The following is a 21,700-nucleotide window of genomic DNA, read 5'->3' on the forward strand; positions in this document are numbered from 1 at the left end:
TTGGGATGATGGAGCCTGTACAGCGGCACACTGGGGGCCTCATTTTTAAAAATTATGGCCTATATTATTACATACCTGGAAATCTAAAATTCCTGAGAACCTGCTAAGGGTTCATTCACACGTCCGCATATGGGTCCGCGTCCGTTCTGCAATATCGGGAATGGGTGAGGACCCATTCATTCTCTATGGGGCCGGAAGAGATGCGGAGAGCACACGATGTGCTCTCCGCATCCGCATTTCCGGAGCGCAGCCCCGAACTTCTGGGCCGCGGCTCCGCAAAAAAATAGAACATGTCCTATTCTTGTCCGCAATTGCGGACAAGAATAGGCAGTTCTATGAGGGGGCCGGCCGGGTGTATTGCGGATCCACAATACACTACGGACGTGTGAATGGTGGCTCTATACAGATACATTTCATTGAATAACTCACTGACTATGCTAAATGTTTATTTACTTGCAATTACAAAAGTATTCAGATCCAGTTGAATATGTTTCGAGGGACAACCCCTTTAAGGCAGGGTATGGACAGCTGTAAAATGTCTGTGATTCTTGTATAATTCTATTTTCTGTTTTTGTTGTAGTATAAAGAACGTCACTCCAAAAGTGGGAGACACAGAAACACGTAAAGCCATTCGCCGTGCCTTTGATGTTTGGCAGAATGTAACTCCATTGACATTTGAAGAAGTTCCATACCATGAGTTAGAAAATGGCAAGCGGGAAGTGGACATTACTATCATCTTTGCTTCAGGTTTCCATGGGGATAGCTCACCATTTGACGGAGAGGGGGGATTTTTGGCTCATGCTTATTTCCCAGGACCTGGAATAGGAGGAGATACACATTTTGACTCAGATGAACCGTGGACTTTAGGAAACCCAAATCATGACGGTAAGATGGAATACATGTCTAGATGTCGCAATATTTATATGTGCTATAGAACATTTGTATAATTTTCTGGTCAACACAGTTTCCTGTTTTGCAAAGGCAGCCCATGCCCACTGCTGTTCCCCGCTCCTCCAGGCGGGCATGGGTGCCATGTGACTTACTCTGCTTGTCCCTTTGTCTCGGCAGTCCACCCCCACTTACCCTCCGCTGCCCACTAATATGGCTACTGGCCTCCCTTGTGTCTTCTGCGGACCCTGGACCATAGTTTCTTGCATCCAATGGCTGGTTACTTTACAGTATTTCAGACACCTTCCCCTATGAGAGGGTGCCTGAGCTTTATCTAGATTTTCTAGCTTTATATTGGTTATGTAGTTTGCTAGTACCAAGTGAAGGGGTGCTGTTCTGTTTGTTTGCCCATGTACCGACTTCTACCTGTTTACCAATTCTGACCCTCTGCTGCCTGACCTGACCTTAGCCTGTTTACCGTGCTGACCCTTTGCTGTCTGCCCTGACCACATACTAGTTTCACAAATTCACACAAACTCTGCCTGCCCCGGGCTCAGCCTGTTTCCTTTGGTGCCTTACACCGGTGTCTCTGACTCCAGTGGGTCAGCAGTCAGTGACACTTTTCCAAGACATAGCAGCCAGATGGCTTCCCTGCAGCAAAGTCCAGATCCTTGTATATGGATTTCAGATCCTTTTATAAGGGTACATACCAGATGGCTGGCAGGATAACACCTGGCAGGATAACACCCTGAGGTTCTAGCTGAAAGTCAAACTGGAAAAGCCCTTTAAATGGGGGTCATTTTTTACCTAATTTGTTTAACTACACCAGGGTCACAGTCCAGCATCTGATAAATACTGATGTGTTATGTCATTGTTACAATCCAAGCCCATTGTTCAGGTCACCCAAAGGGTACGGACACACTGTCGGGTTTCTGCATGCAGTTTTGGAAGCCAAAATCAGGACTAAATTTAAAAACATGAGAAGTTGTATCTGTCATACTTTCTGACTTTTATGATCCACTATTGATTTTGGCTTCAAAATTTGCATGCAGAAACCCTATCCTGTGGCCGTACTCTAAGGCCTCTTTCACACGAGCTTGACGGATTCGGTCCGGGTGCGTTCAGTGAAACTCGCGCCATTTTGCAAGCAAGTTCAGTCAGTTTTGTCTTGAATTGCATTCACTTGTTCAGTTTTTTCCGCGCGAGTGCAATGCATTTTGATGCGTTTTTTCACGCGCCTGATAAAAAACGGAATGTTTACAAACAACATCTCCTAGCAACCTTCAGTGAAAACCGCACTGCATCCGCACTTGTTTCAGGATGCAATGCGTTTTTCACTAAAGCCCCATTCACTTCTATGGGGCCAGGGCTGCGTGAAAAATATAGAACATGCTGCTTTTTTAACGCAACGCAGAACTAATGCGTGAAAAAAAAAACGCTCATGTACACAGACACATTGTAATGAATGGGTCAGGATTCAGTGCGGGTGCTATGCGTTTACGTCACGCATTGCACCCGCAAGGAAAACTCGCTCATGTGAAAGGGGCCTAAAATGTATTGTTTTGCTCTGGAAGGCTGACTAAAGAGTCTTCTGCCTATGGACAGATCATTTTTGGTCTTTTAGAGCCAAGTTCTAGTGCAGGCAAGACCAGCAGGAAAGGAAAGAAACCTCATGCTCCATATTAAACTAAAATACAGAGCTCACTCATGGCCTCAGGATACAATATTTTTAACATACAATGGTCTTTTCTGAAACATCATAAGTTGAAACCAGACTCAACACACAATGTCTCAGACTCAGATCCAACCAATCACGGCCACTTCTCTGGTAACATAGCTGGATTAGTTGCTAGTTAGCAGCTAGTCCTGACTGTTATATGTAAGGACTTGTTTTATCCGTCTTAGTTTTTAGTTTTTATCTGGCTTATTTTTCTTAAATACTCATCTCTTATTTTGGATGACATTTTGGGGCTTTGGAACCGATTACTCAAGTTAGAATGGTTTCAACATACAATGGTCTTCTTGGAACCAATTAATATTGAGGGACCACTGCATATGTAGACTCTACAGTCCTATACATATCTACTTGGAAAGACATAACAAGCCGTTAGCTAGATAAAGACACCCATATTTTGTGAGATCTGGTGACTCTTTTGCACCTTCTTAGCAGAGAGGAGGGTTCTAGTACATTATGTGAGACACCAACTTTACTACAAAAATACTGAAATGCTGGAGAAGGTGCCATATATACCGTGGATTATTTGGCAGCGTTTTGGGCAAAATATATAAATAACTGTTATGCAGAAGATAAGTCAGTAAGTCAGTGGGGATCATTTACTATGAACCCCTACACCCATAAACCCATAAAAATATTGCAGACGCATGGTTTGTGGCTTTTAAAACGGCATCGCAGCTAAATTTAGGCGCAAAAAGCGTTTATACATCGCCCTCGCCACTTTCTGAAAAGAGAGAATGGCAGAGGAGTGGTCGTGGTGGGGCGTAAGTGATGATTGACATCTACTTCAGCAACAAGCCGAAGTAGATTTCAATCTAGGCTCATGGACTGCTGGAAGATGTGCCTAATTTATGATCAGGCCTACGCTTCTTCATAAATGGCGGTGCAGGAGATATTAAAGACGGCGTATAATGCCAGTCTTTGCCAATATCTTACTACAAAAGGATGTGTAAGACATGACTGTTAAGGGTCCATTTACACGTCCACAAAATGGGTCCGCATCCGTTCCGCAATTTTGCGGAACAGGTGCGGACCCATTCATTTTCAAAGGGGCCGGAATGTGCTTTCCGCATCTTCACTTCCGGATCCGCACTTCCATTCCGCAAAAAAATAGAACATGTCCTATTCTTGTCCGCAATTGCGGACAAGAAAAGGCATTTTCTATGAGAGCGCCGGCGATGTTCGGTCCGCAAAATGTGGAACGCACATTGCCGGTGTCCGTGTTTTGCGGATCCGCAAAACACATACGGACGCGTGAATGAACCCTCAAGGTGTGTCACCTATAATTTTTTTCTGACAGTTAAAACTAGATAGTGACACATTTATTTTTATCTAATCTGTTTTAATTTTATAATTGTAGATTTTTTTATACTACGGTATTTCCTTAAAATGATTATGGGGGTGGTTTTCTTGCCTGTGTTGCCAACACCATTTAGAAATATCTTTTACAGCAGAGTTTTCTAGGCATGCTCAAGAAGGAGTAGATAAGCTTTGACTATAACCTATTGTATGGTGTTATGATCTATATATAGGTGATATCTGTCATTCTAATCCTGCCTGTGATAATGAGATGACTGCTGAAAAGTAATCTTTATGGAGCAAGAAATGGCACTTATTGATAGGCTTAGTGGCTAGTGCAAAAACTGCATTTTTTAAAAAAAATATAGTAGTCACATAGAAATTGAATTATAATATCACCAAAAAATATTTAAAATATGTTCAACACTAGGTCATTTAGTGACGACACAATCCCGTTAAGAGACAGATTTATTTAGCATTATTATTCCCAGGGATCATGATGTGAAGTATCTGTACCTTCTATTATCTGTTTTTTTTAGTCCATTCTCCAGTGAAATTATTTTTTCCCTTATTTATTAAAGAGGTAGACAACAATATCGCTAGTGTCTGGGATCCGCGTGTAAGACACTGTAATTTTTCTACTGATAAATAACCATACCATGTCTACCTATGTAAATGTAATTGTAAGAACACTGACTGGTTGCAAACATTCATAAGGAACGTCAGGAAAGATTGGCACTTAATTTTCTTCATTCCGAGAGAGAATAAAAACAGAACACTGTATAATAATGTTTTCAAGTTTTCTGAAGCATCTGTCAGGCGGCATGTTGAGATAAAATGGCATATGTTAGATTGAAACTTCCTTGTTCAATAAATCTTCCAACATCGGAATTGCTTGAGATAATACAAAGAGTATACAGTGAGCTTGACTGTATATTCTGCAATGCTATTTGGTTACTTTTGTTACATTGTTGCCGTTACCATATTTCATTAAGAGGCCTACAATGCTAACCAAGATCAAGAACATAATTTTAATATGTTTCAGATGTTTTGTAAAGTATGTGATAAAACCCAATTTTCATTTACTAGGAGACAGGAGACTTGTTTGTAGATTATACCTGAAGATCAGTCTTCGGTCTTCATTGGCTAGAATTAGTAATGAGCGAGTTTCTTGACATTCGATTCAGATTCGATTCGCCTGAATCAGTCTGTTGATTCTATTCTGGTCTGAGTAAATTCGACCCAAAGTGGAAGTGCTCCAGCTGCCCTGAAAAGTAGTGTTTGACGCTCTGAGGTCTCCTAGGACTGTATGCAACTCATTTCAAGCTATTTAACGCCAAAACATCATTAGTAATGTCAAAGTGACAGCTACATATATGGCTATGGGTAAACAAACTGCTGGTGGTAACAAATGGCCCCTTTTTTGTAGTATTTTATATATATATTTTTTTAAATAGTCCATGGTGCTTCATGGCTGCAAATGCCTGCTGGTTTATGCACGCGCTCTGCTTGGGGTCAGGTCATGTGATCCTCCTTTATTCTTCCTGTTTTCTAACCTTAAAAAAGGCTGATGCCATTTTGAGAAATTTGCCCAAGTTGAATTGCCTAAGATTCAGATTTCACCGAAATTTTTGTAAAAATTTGGGTTGAATTCATTAATATAGGATTGATTCACCTATCTCTAGTCAGAATAGCACTTTCTGCTATCAGGGCAAGTCAACAGAGAAGTTCCTTCACCCAAAATCACATTAATACAAAATGTGATACTACGAGGTATTTTGCCCGAGTCGAATCGCCTAAGATTCGGATTTCACCCAAATTGTTGGAAAAATTTGGGTTGAATTAATTAATTTAGGATTGATTCACTCATCTGTAGTTACAATAGCACTTTGTGCTATCAGGAGAAGTCAACAGAGAAGGTCCTTCAACCAAAATCGCATTTATACAAAGTGTAAAACTACGAGGTAGAGTGGCATCTAGGGATTTATTTCATGGTCATCCATGTAAATGGTGGCAGTACATAGGAATTGTGGGGCACCAACCGTTTTCTGCTGGGGCCACTTTCTTTTAGGCAGGTTGTGGCTCTGTGGAATATTTTGTTGTAAAATTTTTGGTGTAAAGGGAAGAACAAGATGGGAAATGGCACAGAATTTCTTTTATGTATTTTCAATTTATAAAAATAAGTTCCTATAGAGCTGTAGCCTAAAGTGCAATGGTACCCTATGGCAGTGTCACGGCTGAGGATGGGGGAAACCCTCAGCCGTGCGATGCCAGAAAATGTATGGTCGCTGCTCGACCAGGACGACAGAATTAGGGAGCAGGTCACCTCCTATTACGTCCCTAACTCTGACCCTGACTCCTAGCTGTATGAGCCGACCCTGATGGTAGGAGGGCTCATACTCCGGAACCTTGGGGTCCCTACTAGCCCTCAGGGTGGCCCTGAACCAGGAGCAGGGTAAGACGACCTGTTCCTCCTGGATACGGAGGAACAGGAGTCTCACTGGCCAAGCTGCAAGGAGATGGGGTACATAAACAGACCTATGGATATGGCAGGAGAACTACTCTAGTTCAAACCTACCTGCCACAGCCTTGCTGACTGGATCCCGTGCTCACAAGCAGATGTCCACACCATACATAAATGGACACAGCCTACACACATACACACACAGGAACCCAGATCCATAGCTGCATTAAACATGAAAGGAAAACAACATCAACTTAACATCACATATAAACATTTATGACCACAAGGGTGGCCCTCACTGGCAGATGGTAAAAGACCAGGAGAATGACTCCAGCTTACAAACAAGGCTGGAGTACCCCTCAGACTTCTGATCTTAACTGAGGCTTTATAGCCCATGTAGCCACACCCACACACAGTCACACCCAGTGTTCACACAAAGAAGGGAGTTAACCCTTCCTACACCAGGTAAGGGAAAAAGCCACTTAAAGGGGAAGTGCACAATAAACAACCACACTGCAGCTGTTACCGCAGGCAACGACATGCGTGGCAACCATGTCCTGGGAGTCAGCCAGAAGGCCGAGACACTGCCACCACATGTACACAAAACGGGCAGCCACAAGTGAAGGGAAGTGTCACAGTGCACACCTATATAAACCTCGTGCACACCAGACATACAAAGTGCATACATACAAGGACAGGTTGCCTGGTGCAACCGCATGCACTTTACAGCAAGCTGCCTAGCACCAGCTCAGGCTGCTATACTGCCACATACATTATGTTGCCAGCGGCAACCACAGGTGAGGCAACATACTACAGCCCTCACCTGTGATTGACAACAAGACAAGACCGCAGGCAACTGCATGCGGTTCCAGGAGTCACGACCATGACCATGGTCGTGACAGGCAGGGCTTGACAAATTTCCTTAGAATCCAGCTGAAAAAGTTAGGAACCAGGCGGAGCCGCGTCATAAAGCCCCCAGTAGATGCCCCCATAGTGCTCCCCCCCCACTTCTCCATAGAGCCCCCCAATAATGCATGCCAGTACATAGGGCCCCCAGTAGATGCCCCCATAGTGCTCCTTCCCCTCTTCTCCATAGTTCCTCCCATAATGTGCCAGTATATAGGGCCACCATAGTGCTTCCCCTCTTCTCCATAGTGTCCCCCATATTGTGCCAGTATATAGGGCACCCATAGTGCTTCCCCTCTTCTCCATAGTGGCCGCCCCCCCATATTGTGCCAGTATATAGTATATATTCTTGCCACAGTATACTATAAATAATAAAAACAATAAACTCATATACTCACCTTAGTCAGATTTTTTTTTTACGTAAGACATTTTTGTAGAGGAGGGATTTTTAAATACTAGGACGTTCTTTAAACCTGCCGATAGGCATGCCTACACTGACGTTTTTAGTTATCATTATGCCCCTCGGATAGCCAATATTTTGAAGGGTCAATATAAAAAGGATTTCCAGAAATTACAGAAAAGGATTTAGAGAAATTGTTCAAAGAGGGAAGATCATCAGAAACAAAGTATTGACTGACAGAGTTTTAGAAAAAGGATATGAGCAAGGTTATTTAGAGAGATTTATAGAAGAGGTGAAAGAAAACACAATGATTTTAGGTCCTAAAGCCGACAATTTAAAGACTAAGGTGGTCATTTACTAACAGAAATTCCACTATTTTTGGGGTATTTCTGGCGCAGATTGTGATGCAAAGGTTATTTGCGCCGCAATATGGTACTTTTCTCTGATCACGCCAGGGCTAAAAAAGGGAACTAGGACGGGAGGTCCATCTCATTTATGTTTTTCTGCAAGTGTTTTAGGCGTAGAAAACTGTCTAAATTTACACCAGCAAGGAAGCTGTCGTAAATTTTGACCGGCAGTGGATGCGCCGAAGTTACGTAGAGGCCGGCGCCTCTTCATAACTTCGGTGGATCCACCACCACCACCACACAGGGTTATTAAGACCGGCGTCTAGAAATGCCGGTCTTAATAAGTGACCCCCTAAGTTGGGACATAGTAGGTTAAACCCCAATCAGGGTGAGAAGATAGGAATGTGTTCACCTTGTAGGAATTGTAATCAGTGTGATAGAAGGCAGAAAACTGTAACCTGGTATAAACTTATGTAAAGTAGAACTGTTAGTTGCCCATCGCAACCAGTCAGATTCCTCCTTTCATTTTTGACAGCACCTTTGGAAAATGAAATGTGGAATCTGATTGGTTGCTATGGGCAACTAAGTCAGTTCTACTTTATACCGGTTTGATGAATCTCCCCCATAGAGTTTACCTTTAAAGGGAAGTTTAAGTGCTAGCGTGCGGGGTCAGATACATGCTGGAGCGCCCGTGTAGCCTCTGCTATTTGGGTAGGACCCTCCATAATTCCAGACCCGTGTGCAAGAATATGTTAGGAATATAAAGAAGGGCCTTGAAACACATAGCGGGGACTTTATGATTCGCGGTACTTTTGGTGTCCCTTTTAAGTCAGCCTTTGCTTTGTGAGGTTGTGCCAAATTTATAAAATGGTTGTGTTGTGTAACATGTTGTGTACGTCTATGTCTGTAAAAGTACTCCAGGGACTGCTAGTGCCTCCTATCTCATTAGAACCAGAGGACTGGACGGAGTCAAATTCAACCTGTCCAATTCTTCTCCAGTTGAGCTGTTTCCATGAACATAAAATTGTCCCGGCCCAGCGTAAACTACTCTACAGGAACTTGTGTCTCCATTTCTCTACAGATGTGGAGGTTCAAGCTGCTTTGCATCGCAGTAACAGACTTCTTTCTTATGTTCTGCTCGCTTAGTCTGATGTTAGAATAAAGTGCTTAGAGGATCTGAAGCTCGCTTTTGTCTCTTTATCCCACTGCCTCTCCACATTTGGTTGGTCTTGAACTGATGTAATACATGAAAAACCTACATAAACAAGTTACAATAAAGATCTAAAAATATTTGCCGGCTTATGTTTTGCTGCAGACAGATCTTGAAAGCTGACAAGTGAAAATCAATTTTTTTTTTTGCATGCATAAATGACTTTGTCTAATTTCTACAGGCAAAAATACTTGGCATTAAATCTAAGATGTTTACTTCAGTGCTTCCTTTGATAGATGGTAGCAAACGTGCAGGAAATGATGGCAGAGCCAGAAATAAGAGTTTCTGTTTCAACAACAAAAGTAAAAGGGATTCTTCTGAATGTTAACTGTACAAGTGGCGACTGTTGGGTTTAAGGGTACGGCCACGCGGTCAGGTTTTCTGATGCAGTTTTGGAAGACAAAATCAGGAGTGGACCATAAAAGGCGAGAAAGTATAAGGTCCCATTTAGACCGCAAACATCAGGTCTGCAAAATAAGGACACCGGCAATGTGAACTAAGTGCTGCGGGGCAGACCCATTGACGTAAATGGGTCTGCGATTCGCAACATATGGCAAAAGATAAGAACATTTCCCATCTTTTGCGTTGTGGAGGCACGGATTGTAAGGCCAAGGAAACACTTGGAAGCCCTTAACGTGGGCTTCCGGGTCCGTAACTCTGCAGCGCAAAAGATAGGGCATGTCCTATCTTTTGCTGTATGTTGTGGACCGTGGAGCCAAAATCTGAATGGGACCTTAAAGGGGTTTTCCCATCTCAGACATTGGGGCCATATCAGACCCATGCCTATCAGACAATGGGGGCATATCCTAGCGATATGCCCCCATTGTCTCAGATAGGAAAACCCCTTGAAGAACAGGTATGGCTTCTCTTTATTGGATTCACTCATCTGGAAACTTGGCCATGTGGCCGTACCCTAAGACTCTCTGAAGATAGGGCAGATTGGCAAAGTGGATGTTCTTGATCTTAAAGAGGACCTTTCACCGATTCTTACCCTATGAACTAACTACAGGGAGTGCAGAATTATTAGGCAAGTTGTATTTTTGAGGATTAATTTTATTATTGAACAACAACCATGTTCTCAATGAACCCAAAAAACTCATTAATATCAAAGCTGAATATTTTTGGAAGTAGTTTTTAGTTTGTTTTTAGTTTTAGCTATTTTAGGGGGATATCTGTGTGTGCAGGTGACTATTACTGTGCATAATTATTAGGCAACTTAACAAAAAACAAATATATACCCATTTCAATTATTTATTTTTACCAGTGAAACCAATATAACATCTCAACATTCACAAATATACATTTCTGACATTCAAAAACAAAACAAAAACAAATCAGTGACCAATATAGCCACCTTTCTTTGCAAGGACACTCAAAAGCCTGCCATCCATGGATTCTGTCAGTGTTTTGATCTGTTCACTATCAACATTGCGTGCAGCAGCAACCACAGCCTCCCAGACACTGTTCAGAGAGGTGTACTGTTTTCCCTCCTTGTAAATCTCACATTTGATGATGGACCACAGGTTCTCAATGGGGTTCAGATCAGGTGAACAAGGAGGCCATGTCATTAGATTTTCTTCTTTTATACCCTTTCTTGCCAGCCACGCTGTGGAGTACTTGGACGCGTGTGATGGAGCATTGTCCTGCATGAAAATCATGTTTTTCTTGAAGGATGCAGACTTCTTCCTGTACCACTGCTTGAAGAAGGTGTCTTCCAGAAACTGGCAGTAGGACTGGGAGTTGAGCTTGACTCCATCCTCAACCCGAAAAGGCCCCACAAGCTCATCTTTGATGATACCAGCCCAAACCAGTACTCCACCTCCACCTTGCTGGCGTCTGAGTCGGACTGGAGCTCTCTGCCCTTTACCAATCCAGCCACGGGCCCATCCATCTGGCCCATCAAGACTCACTCTCATTTCATCAGTCCATAAAACCTTAGAAAAATCAGTCTTGAGATATTTCTTGGCCCAGTCTTGACGTTTCAGCTTGTGTGTCTTGTTCAGTGGTGGTCGTCTTTCAGCCTTTCTTACCTTGGCCATGTCTCTGAGTATTGCACACCTTGTGCTTTTGGGCACTCCAGTGATGTTGCAGCTCTGAAATATGGCCAAACTGGTGGCAAGTGGCATCTTGGCAGCTGCACGCTTGACTTTTCTCAGTTCATGGGCAGTTATTTTGCGCCTTGGTTTTTCCACACGCTTCTTGCGACCCTGTTGACTATTTTGAATGAAACGCTTGATTGTTTGATGATCACGCTTCAGAAGCTTTGCAATTTTAAGAGTGCTGCATCCCTCTGCAAGATATCTCAATATTTTTGACTTTTCTGAGCCTGTCAAGTCCTTCTTTTGACCCATTTTGCCAAAGGAAAGGAAGTTGCCTAATAATTATGCACACCTAATATAGGGTGTTGATGTCATTAGACCACACCCCTTCTCATTACAGAGATGCACATCACCTAATATGCTTAATTGGTAGTAGGCTTTCGAGCCTATACAGCTTGGAGTAAGACAACATGCATAAAGAGGATGATGTGGTCAAAATACTCATTTGCCTAATAATTCTGCACGCAGTGTATACAGATATGGAGAGCGGCGCCCGGGGATCTCACTGCACTTACTATTATCCCTGGGCGCCGCTCCGTTCTCCTGCTATGTCCTCCGGTATCTCCGCTCACTAAGTTATAGTAGGCGGAGATACCAGTCCCTAAGTTATGATAGGCGGAGTCTGCCCTAGCGCTGGCCAATCGCAGCGCAGAGCTCACAGCCTGGGAGGTTATTTTCTCCCAGGCTGTGAGCTCTGCAATGCGATTGGCCAGCGCTAGGGCAGACTCCGCCTACCATAACTTAGGGAACGGAGATACCGGAGGGCATAGCAGGAGAACGGAGCGGCGCCCGGGGATAATAGTAAGTGCAGAGAGATCCCCGGGCGCCGCTCCACATGTCTGTATACTTAGTTCATAGGGTAAGAATCGGTGAAAGGTCCTCTTTAAACCTTCTTCTCCTTTACATTTGCTTGCCTTGGCTGAATAGTCTGTCTATATTGTCGATTATGCAGAGCCAGTGTTCGGCATCCAGTATCTCCACCTAACAGCTGTTTTGCACTGCTGCGGCACCGGAAAGTAACAGCGTGCAGCTGGAAGCAGAAGGCTCAAGCATACTTAAGCTCAGCTCCCATTCACTTAAATAGAAACTGAGCTGCAGTACTCTGGCATGGCCACTACACACTGTATGGAGCTGTCTTCCTCCAGCTACGCCGTACACTAGATAGTTTACAGCACCACGGCAGCCTGAAACACTGATCCGTGGTGGTGCTGCGTGTCGGACCCCAACAATTTGATATTGGTGACCTATCTAGAGGATAGGTTGTCAATGTCAATAGCCCAGAGAACCCCTTTTACCACCTCAGCCCCCAGTGCTTAAACACCCTGAAAGACCAGGCCACTTTTTACACTTCTGACCTACACTACTTTCACCGTTTATTGCTCGGTCATGCAACTTACCACCCAAATGAATTTTACCTCCTTTTCTTCTCACTAATAGAGCTTTCATTTGGTGGTATTTCATTGCTGCTGACATTTTTACTTTTTTTGTTATTAATCGAAATTTAACGATTTTTTTGCAAAAAAATGAAATTTTTCACTTTCAGTTGTAAAATTTTACAAAAAAACGAGATCCATATATAAATTTTGCTCTAAATTTATTGTTCTACATGTCTTTGATAAAAAAAAAATGTTTGGGTAAAAAAAAAATGGTTTGGGTAAAAGTTATAGCGTTTACAAACTATGGTACAAAAATGTGAATTTCCGCTTTTTGAAGCAGATCTGACTTTCTGAGCACCTGTCATGTTTCCTGAGGTTCTACAATGCCCAGACAGTACAAACACACCACAAATGACCCCATTTCGGAAAGTAGACACCCTAAGGTATTCGCTGATGGGCATAGTGAGTTCATAGAACTTTTTATTTTTTGTCACAAGTTAGCGGAAAATGATGATTTTTTTTTTTTTTCTTACAAAGTCTCATATTCCACTAACTTGTGACAAAAAATAAAAAATTCTAGGAACTCGCCATGCCCCTCACGGAATACCTTGGGGTGTCTTCTTTCCAAAATGGGGTCACTTGTGGGGTAGTTATACTGCCCTGGCATTCTAGGGGCCCAAATGTGTGGTAAGGAGTTTGAAATCAAATTCTGTAAAAAATGGCCAGTGAAATCCGAAAGGTGCTCTTTGGAATATGGGCCCCTTTGCCCACCTAGGCTGCAAAAAAGTGTCACACATCTGGTATCTCCGTATTCAGGAGAAGTTGGGGAATGTGTTTTGGCGTGTCATTTTACATATACCCATGCTGGGTGAGAGAAATATCTTGGCAAAAGACAACTTTTACCATTTTTTTTATACAAAGTTGGCATTTGACCAAGATATTTATCTCACCCAGCATGGGTATATGTAAAATGACACCCCAAAACACATTCCCCAACTTCTCCTGAATACGGAGATACCACATGTGTGACACTTTTTTGCAGCCTAGGTGGGCAAAGGGGCCCATATTCCAAAGAGCACCTTTCGGATTTCACTGGTCATTTTTTACAGAATTTGATTTCAAACTCCTTACCACACATTTGGGCCCCTAGAATGCCAGGGCAGTATAACTACCCCACAAGTGACCCCATTTTGGAAAGAAGACACCCCAAGGTATTCCATGAGGGGCATGGCGAGTTCCTAGAATTTTTTATTTTTTGTCACAGGTTAGTGGAATATGAGACTTTGTAAGAAAAAATAAATAAAAAAAATTATCATATTCCACTAACTTGTGACAAAAAATAAAATATTCTAGGAACTCGCCATGCCCCTCACGGAATACCTTGGGGTGTCTTCTTTCCAAAATGGGGTCACTTGTGGGGTAGTTATACTGCCCTGGCATTTTCCAGGGGCCCTAATGTGTGTTAAGTAGGTAAATGACCTGTGAAATCCTAAAGGTGCTCTTTGGAATATGGGCCCCTTTGCCCACCTAGGCTGCAAAAAAGTGTCACACATGTGGTATCGCCGTATTCAGGAGAAGTTGGGGAATGTGTTTTGGGGTGTCATTTTACATATACCCATGCTGGGTGAGAGAAATATCTTGGCAAAAGACAACTTTTCCCATTTTTTTATACAAAGTTGGCATTTGACCAAGATATTTCTCTCACCCAGCATGGGTATATGTAAAATGACACCCCAAAACACATTCCTCAACTTCTCCTGAGTACGGCGATACCAGATGTGTGACACTTTTTTGCAGCCTAGATGCGCAAAGGGGCCCAAATTCCTTTTAGGAGGGCATTTTTAGACATTTGGATACCAGACTTCTTCTCACGCTTTGGGGCCCCTAGAATGTCAGGGCAGTATAAATACACCACATGTGACCCCATTTTGGAAAGAAGACACCCCAAGGTATTCAATGAGGGGCATGGCGAGTTCATCGAAATTTTTTTTTTTTGGCACAAGTTAGCGGAAATTGATTTTTATTTTTTTTTTCTCACAAAGTCTCCCTTTCCGCTAACTTGGGACAAAAATTTCTATCTTTCATGGACTCAATATGCCCCTCACGGAATACCTGGGGGTGTCTTCTTTCTGAAATGGGGTCACATGTGGGGTATTTATACTGCCCTGGCATTCTAGGGGCCCTAAAGCGTGAGAAGAAGTCTGGAATATAAATGTCTAAAAAATTTTACGCATTTGGATTCCGTGAGGGGTATGGTGAGTTCATGTGAGATTAAATTTTTTGACACAAGTTAGTGGAATATGAGACTTTGTAAGAAAAAAAAAAAATAATTCCGCTAACTTGGGCCAAAAAAAATGTCTGAATGGAGCCTTACAGAGGGGTGATCAATGACAGGGGGGTGATCAATGACAGGGGGGGTGATCAATGACAGGGGAGTGATCAGAGAGTCTATATGGGGTGATCACCCCCCTGTCATTGATCACCCCCCTGTAAGGCTCCATTCAGACGTCCGTATGCGTTTTGCGGATCCGATCCATCTATCAGTGGATCCGTAAAAATCATGCGGACATCTGAATGGAGCTTTACAGGGGGTTGATCAATGACAGGGGGGTAATCAATGACAGGGGGGTGATCAGGGAGTCTATATGGGGTGATCACCACAGTCATTGATCACGCCCCTGTAAGGCTCCATTCAGACGTCCGTATGCGTTTTGCGGATCCGATCCATCTATCAGTGGATCCGTAAAAATCATGCGGACATCTGAATGGAGCTTTACAGGGGTGTGATCAATGACGGGGGGTAATCAATGACAGGGGGGTGATCAGGGAGTCTATATGGGGTGATCACCACAGTCATTGATCACGCCCCTGTAAGGCTCCATTCAGACGTCTGTATGCGTTTTGCGGATCCGATCCATCTATCAGTGGATCCGTAAAAATCATGCGGACATCTGAATGGAGCTTTACAGGGGGTTGATCAATGACAGGGGGGTAATCAATGACAGGGGGGTGATCAGGGAGTCTATATGGGGTGATCACCACAGTCATTGATCACGCCCCTGTAAGGCTCCATTCAGACGTCCGTATGCGTTTTGCGGATCCGATCCATCTATCAGTGGATCCGTAAAAATCATGCGGACATCTGAATGGAGCTTCACAGGGGGTTATCAATGACAGGGGGGTGATCAGGGAGTCTATATGGGGTGATCACCTCCGTCATTGATCACTCCCCTGTAAGGCAGCATTCAGACGTACGTATGTGTTTTGCGGATCCGATCCATCTATCAGTGGATCCGTAAAATTCATACGGACCTCTGAATGCAGCCTTATGACAGGGGGGTGATCAATGACAGGGGGGTGATCAGGGAGTCTATATGGGGTGATCAGGGGTGATCAAGGGTGAATAAGGGGTTAATAAGTGACAGGGGGGGGTGTAGTGTAGTGGTGCTTGGTGCAACATATTACTGAGCTACCTGTGTCCTCTGGTGGTCGATCCAAACAAAGGGGACCACCAGAGGACCAGGTAGCAGGTATATTAGACGCTGTTATCAAAACAGCGTCTAATATACTTGTTAGGGGTTAAAAAAAACACATCTCCAGCCTGCCAGCGAACGATCGCCGCTGGCAGGCTGGAGATCAACTCTCTTACCTGCCGTTCCTGTGAGCGCGTGCGCCTGTGTGCGCGCGTTCACAGGAAATCTCGCGTCTCGCGAGATGACGCGTAGATGCGTGATTGTGCGCAGCGCTGCCACCTCCGGAACGCGAATCTGCGTTAGGCGGTCCGGAGGTGGTTAAGCCACCCCCCCCCCCCTCACTGACCAGTGAAGAGGCCACAGCAATGGGTTAGTACTGTGGCTTGTTCTATGGCCAATGACATCATGTCCATCGATCACATGGCCTCTGGGCAGCACAGTCCCATTGAAGTGAATGGGACTGAGCTGCAATACCAAGCACAGCCACTACCCGATGGCGCTGTGATTGATATAGTATGAAGAGGCAGCAGTGCTCGTGCCAGGTGTCTGACGTCCACCGACCAGGTATTGATGACCTATCTTGAAAATCCATTTCTGGGAAACCCCTTTAAAATGACCAGACATCTGGGGGTATAGTATGGATTGGCCATGCACTGCAATCATTTTATAACAAGTAGAAGACCTGGTCAGTGCACGTGAAAGGGATGCGTTCTTGGTCTTTTTAGAAATGAGATGATCCTGGAAGTCGCTTTCTTCAATATGCTTGTATTATCACGACATCAGTTGTTACGTAGAACGCGTTTCGGCCCATCCAGAGCCTTCTTCAACTATAGCTAACAAAGGCTCTGGATGGGCAGAAACACGTCCTATGTAGCAACTGAGTCATTTTATAAACTTGGTTTGAAGATTTTATGGTATGTATTTCTCCATGTATAGATGATATATAGGTACATAGAATGGTTAAAAAAAAGGCTGTTCAGCAGCATGTACACACTACATTTAAATCCTCTAGAAAGCAGGACCATTCTACACATGGGGCGTTAGAGTTTGAGTTAGCATGTGCCAGCACCTGGAGTGAAGAACATTTCTCTATATACAGTCGTGGCCAAAAGTTTTGAGAATTACATAAATATTGGAAAAGTTGCTGCTTAAGTTTTTATAATAGCAATTTGCATATACTCCAGAATGTTATGAAGAGTGATCAGATGAATTGCATAGTCCTTCTTTGCCATGAAAATTAACTTAATCCCAAAAAAAACTTTCCACTGCATTTCATTGCTGTCATTAAAGGACCTGCTGAGATCATTTCAGTAATCGTCTTGTTAACTCAGGTGAGAATGTTGACGAGCACAAGGCTGGAGATCATTATGTCAGGCTGATTGGGTTAAAATGCAGACTTGACATGTTAAAAGGAGGGTGATGCTTGAAATCATTGTTCTTCTATTGTTAACCATGGTGACCTGCAAAGAAACGCGTGCAGCCATCATTGCGTTGCATAAAAATGGCTTCACAGGCAAGGTTATTGTGGCTACTAAGATTGCACCTCAATCAACAATTTAGAGGATCATCAAGAACTTCAAGGAAAGAGGTTCAATTCTTGTTAAGAAGGCTTCAGGGCATCCAAGAAAGTCCAGCAAGCGCCAGGATCGTCTCCTAAAGAGGATTCAGCTGCGGGATCGGAGTGCCACCAGTGCAGAGCTTGCTCAGGAATGGCAGCAGGCAGGTGTGAGCGCATCTGCACACACAGTGAGGCGAAGACTTTTGGAAGATGGCCTGGTGTCAAGAAGGGCAGCAAAGAAGCCACTTCTCTCCAAAAAAAACATCAGGGACAGATTGATCTTCTGCAGAAAGTATGGTGAATGGACTGCTGAGGACTGGGGCAAAGTCATATTCTCCGATGAAGCCTCTTTCCGATTGTTTGGGGCATCTGGAAAAAGGCTTGTCCGGAGAAGAAAAGGTGAGCGCTACCATCAGTCCTGTGTCATGCCAACAGTAAAGCATCCTGAGACCATTCATGTGTGGGGTTGCTTCTCATCCCAGGGAGTGGGCTCACTCACAATTTTGCCCAAAAACACAGCCATGAATAAAGAATGGTACCAAAACACCCTCCAACAGCAACTTCTTCCAACAATCCAACAACAGTTTGGTGAAGAACAATGCATTTTCCAGCACGATGGAGCACCGTGCCATAAGGCAAAAGTGATAACTAAGTGGCTCGGGGACCAAAACGTTGACATTTTGGGTCCATGGCCTGGAAACTCCCCAGATCTTAATCCCATTGAGAACTTGTGGTCAATCCTCAAGAGGCGGGTGGACAAACAAAAACCCACTAATTCTGACAAACTCCAAGAAGTGATTATGAAAGAATGGGTTGCTATCAGTCAGGAATTGGCCCAGAAGTTGATTGAGAGCATGCCCAGTCGAATTGCAGAGGTCCTGAAAAAGAAGGGCCAACACTGCAAATACTGACTCTTTGCATAAATGTCATGTAATTGTCGATAAAAGCCTTTGAAACGTATAAAGTGCGTGTAATTATATTTCACTACATCACAGAAACAACTGAAACAAAGATCTAAAAGCAGTTTAGCAGCAAACTTTGTGAAAACTAATATTTGTGTCATTCTCAAAACTTTTGGCCATGAATGTAGTTTCATTATCAGACCATCAAAGGACAGAAAAGATATTGCAAGGTCACAGGGTAATGAAGTGGTGGAGGTTTTTGGCACTGGGGGTCAGGGCCGGTACAAGGCAGGGGCCGAAGGAGCGGGTGCCCTGGGCGCTACCATTTGCGGACAGGAGGGGGGCGCAGGTGAAGTGCCAGCCACGGCACCCCCTACATCATGCTGTGCCCCCCCATGTGCCCCCCCAACTAAAATGACCCCCCCCCCCCAAGTGAGCAGCCGCCGCCGGGCACAGGGAGATGAGCGCTTCCATTGCGCTCATCTCCATTGTAAACTGTCTGTGCCAGCGGAGGTGCAGGGGAGGGAGAGGCGTGTCCCTTCCCTTTCCTCTGATAGGCTGCAGGCAGGCACCGAAGTGGAGGAGAGGCCCCGCCCCCTAATTACTCCTGTTTACCTTTCTAAAGCTAAAGGACCTTTGATGATGTCATCACAGGTCCTGTAAGGGAACTGCACAGTGTAAAGTGTAGTTCCCAGGTTAGAACAGTGCATCTGCCAGGACCTGTGATGACATCATCTTCAACATCACAGGTCCTGCAGAATCTAGCAAAGGAACTGCACCAAAAATGGTGTAGTTCCTAGGTTTCAAAGGTACATCTGCCAGGACCTGTGATGACATCATCACAGGTCCTTCAACCCCTAACAGCAAGTATTAAAAGTTCACAAGCAGCTCTGTATTGATCCATACAGACTGGAATGGAGAGGTAAGAGGAGGTCCTCCACTTTTCATAATTTCCCCCCCCCCCCCTCCATGCCCTGTTTTTACTCATTGCTCACTCATGTATACTACTTCAGACAGTTACCACTACCTCATGTACCTCACAGTGACTATAATGCATAACTGACCACATATTTCTATAAACACTGCATCTACAGTATTATACCTTCTATGTGTCACATCAATACACTGCTCTGTATATATATATATATATATATATATATATATACACACACATACATGCACACACACTGCATATATTACACAGTATTATACATGCAATATGTACAGATATATAGTATATACCGCAGTGCACTGATATGTGAGGTATGAGGTATAATAGATGCTGTGTGTACAGATATCAGTACACTTCTGTATATACTATATATGTGAGGTACGAGGTATAATAGATGCAGTGTGTACAGATATATAGTATATACAGCAGTGTACTGATATGTGAGGTACGAGGTGTCAATACACTGCTGTATTTACTATATACCTGTACACACTGCATCTATTATACCTCGTACCTCACATATTACACTACTGTATATACTGTATACACTGCATATATTATACCCCGTACCTCACATATCAGTACACTGCTGTATATACTATATACCTGTACACACTGCATCTATTATACCCTGTACCTCACATATCAGAACACTAGGGAATATACTATATACCTGTACACACTGCATCTATTATACCGCGTACCTCACATAACTGTACACTGCTGTATATAATATACATCTGCATCTATTATACCTCTTTTGTGTGCCAGGGCTGTTTTGTAATCCCATTCCGGCCCTGATGGCATAAATTATAAAACGCAGCAGCAAGAATAGTTCATGGAACAAAGGGAGGGGCTATAAAAGGGGAATGGGGGCCCAATTTAGATTCCTGCTATGGGGCCCAGTGATTTTTATGTACGCCTCTGGCTGCAGGCACTAGGCCGGCAGCCTATCAGAGGCCGGCGCAATGACGTCATCGTGCCGCCTGAGCCTTACATTACAGCGTGGGACACAGGAAGAGGCTGCATCGCATCGCTGACACTTAGGTAAGTATAAGTGTTTTTTTTTTGTTTTTTTTTACAATAGTGTTACTGGCACATTGGGGGGGCTTATTACAAAACTGGCACATGATGATGGGGGGGACTTTATACTGGCACATGATGATGGGGGGGAACTTTATAGTGTCTGTGACTTTCAAAGTCCCACAGTCCTTTGTTCTATTGCTTTAAGTATATTCTTGTTTTGAAACAACATTGATTCTTTCTTAAAAACGGGGGGGGGGGGGGCGCAGTTTGCCATCTTCGCTCTGGGCACCAAATGGCCTTGTCCCAGCCCTGCTGGGGGTCACTGTCAAACAGTTTCTTCTGTTGGTACCAGTACGTTACACCGTATCACAAGGTCCTCCATGTCGATGCAGCTCTGACGTCCAGCGCTCCATAGCTTTGTCATTGCACTGTGATCACTTTGAGTGAAATATTTGCCTGACACCTTCACCATTTCATGGCTGGTTACAGTCTAATACATTTTAATTGCTTTACTTCTATGATGTGCTGACAACCTCTGCTCCCAGTAGGATGAATGCTCAAAATCATTTTTTCCTTAACAACGAACACATTTTATGTTGATGAAACATTGCAAGTTCAGTTTAATTACTTGATTGCCAATCATCTGAAAACTGGTAATTACCCTGAGGTTTGGAGGACAGTTTTTTTGATTACAAGCACTTCAGTTCATTCACCTGGGCATAAGTGCCTATCTCTGTACTCCAACTACCAATTTCATGTTCAGCTTATTTTCTCCAAGTGCGTCAAAGTTAATTTCTTACTGACGGGGAACGAAACATCCTCACAATCTGCCATATGGTCAAGAAGGCTTAAAGGGACACCAGCTACATGATTACCAATTTTAAAAACCTTTTTATGAGCATGAAAGGAATTTAGAAGACACACTACATTTGGGCAGGAGAAGGCTCTAGATATGAGGGATTGTTCCACATGGATCATCTGATCAGAGCATAGATTCATTGCCCAGTTGGGACATCCCCTTTAAAAGCTTTGTCCTATGAACATTTATCACTTAGGATAGGTCAG

At 43.6% G+C, this 21,700-nt stretch overlaps 1 protein-coding gene across 1 annotated transcript in view; it reads left to right on the plus strand.

The window, feature by feature from the left end:
* Nucleotides 1-21,700, plus strand: part of MMP16 (matrix metallopeptidase 16) — a 243,756-nt gene that overhangs the window by 156,691 nt on the left and 65,365 nt on the right. Inside the window, exon 4 of the mRNA XM_040431288.1 lies at nucleotides 581-885. Coding sequence (XP_040287222.1) covers nucleotides 581-885 — 305 coding nt within the window. The remainder of the gene's footprint in view (nucleotides 1-580; nucleotides 886-21,700) is intronic.

This window comes from Bufo bufo, chromosome 5 (genome assembly GCF_905171765.1).
Source record: "Bufo bufo chromosome 5, aBufBuf1.1, whole genome shotgun sequence".
Lineage (NCBI taxonomy): Eukaryota > Metazoa > Chordata > Amphibia > Anura > Bufonidae > Bufo > Bufo bufo.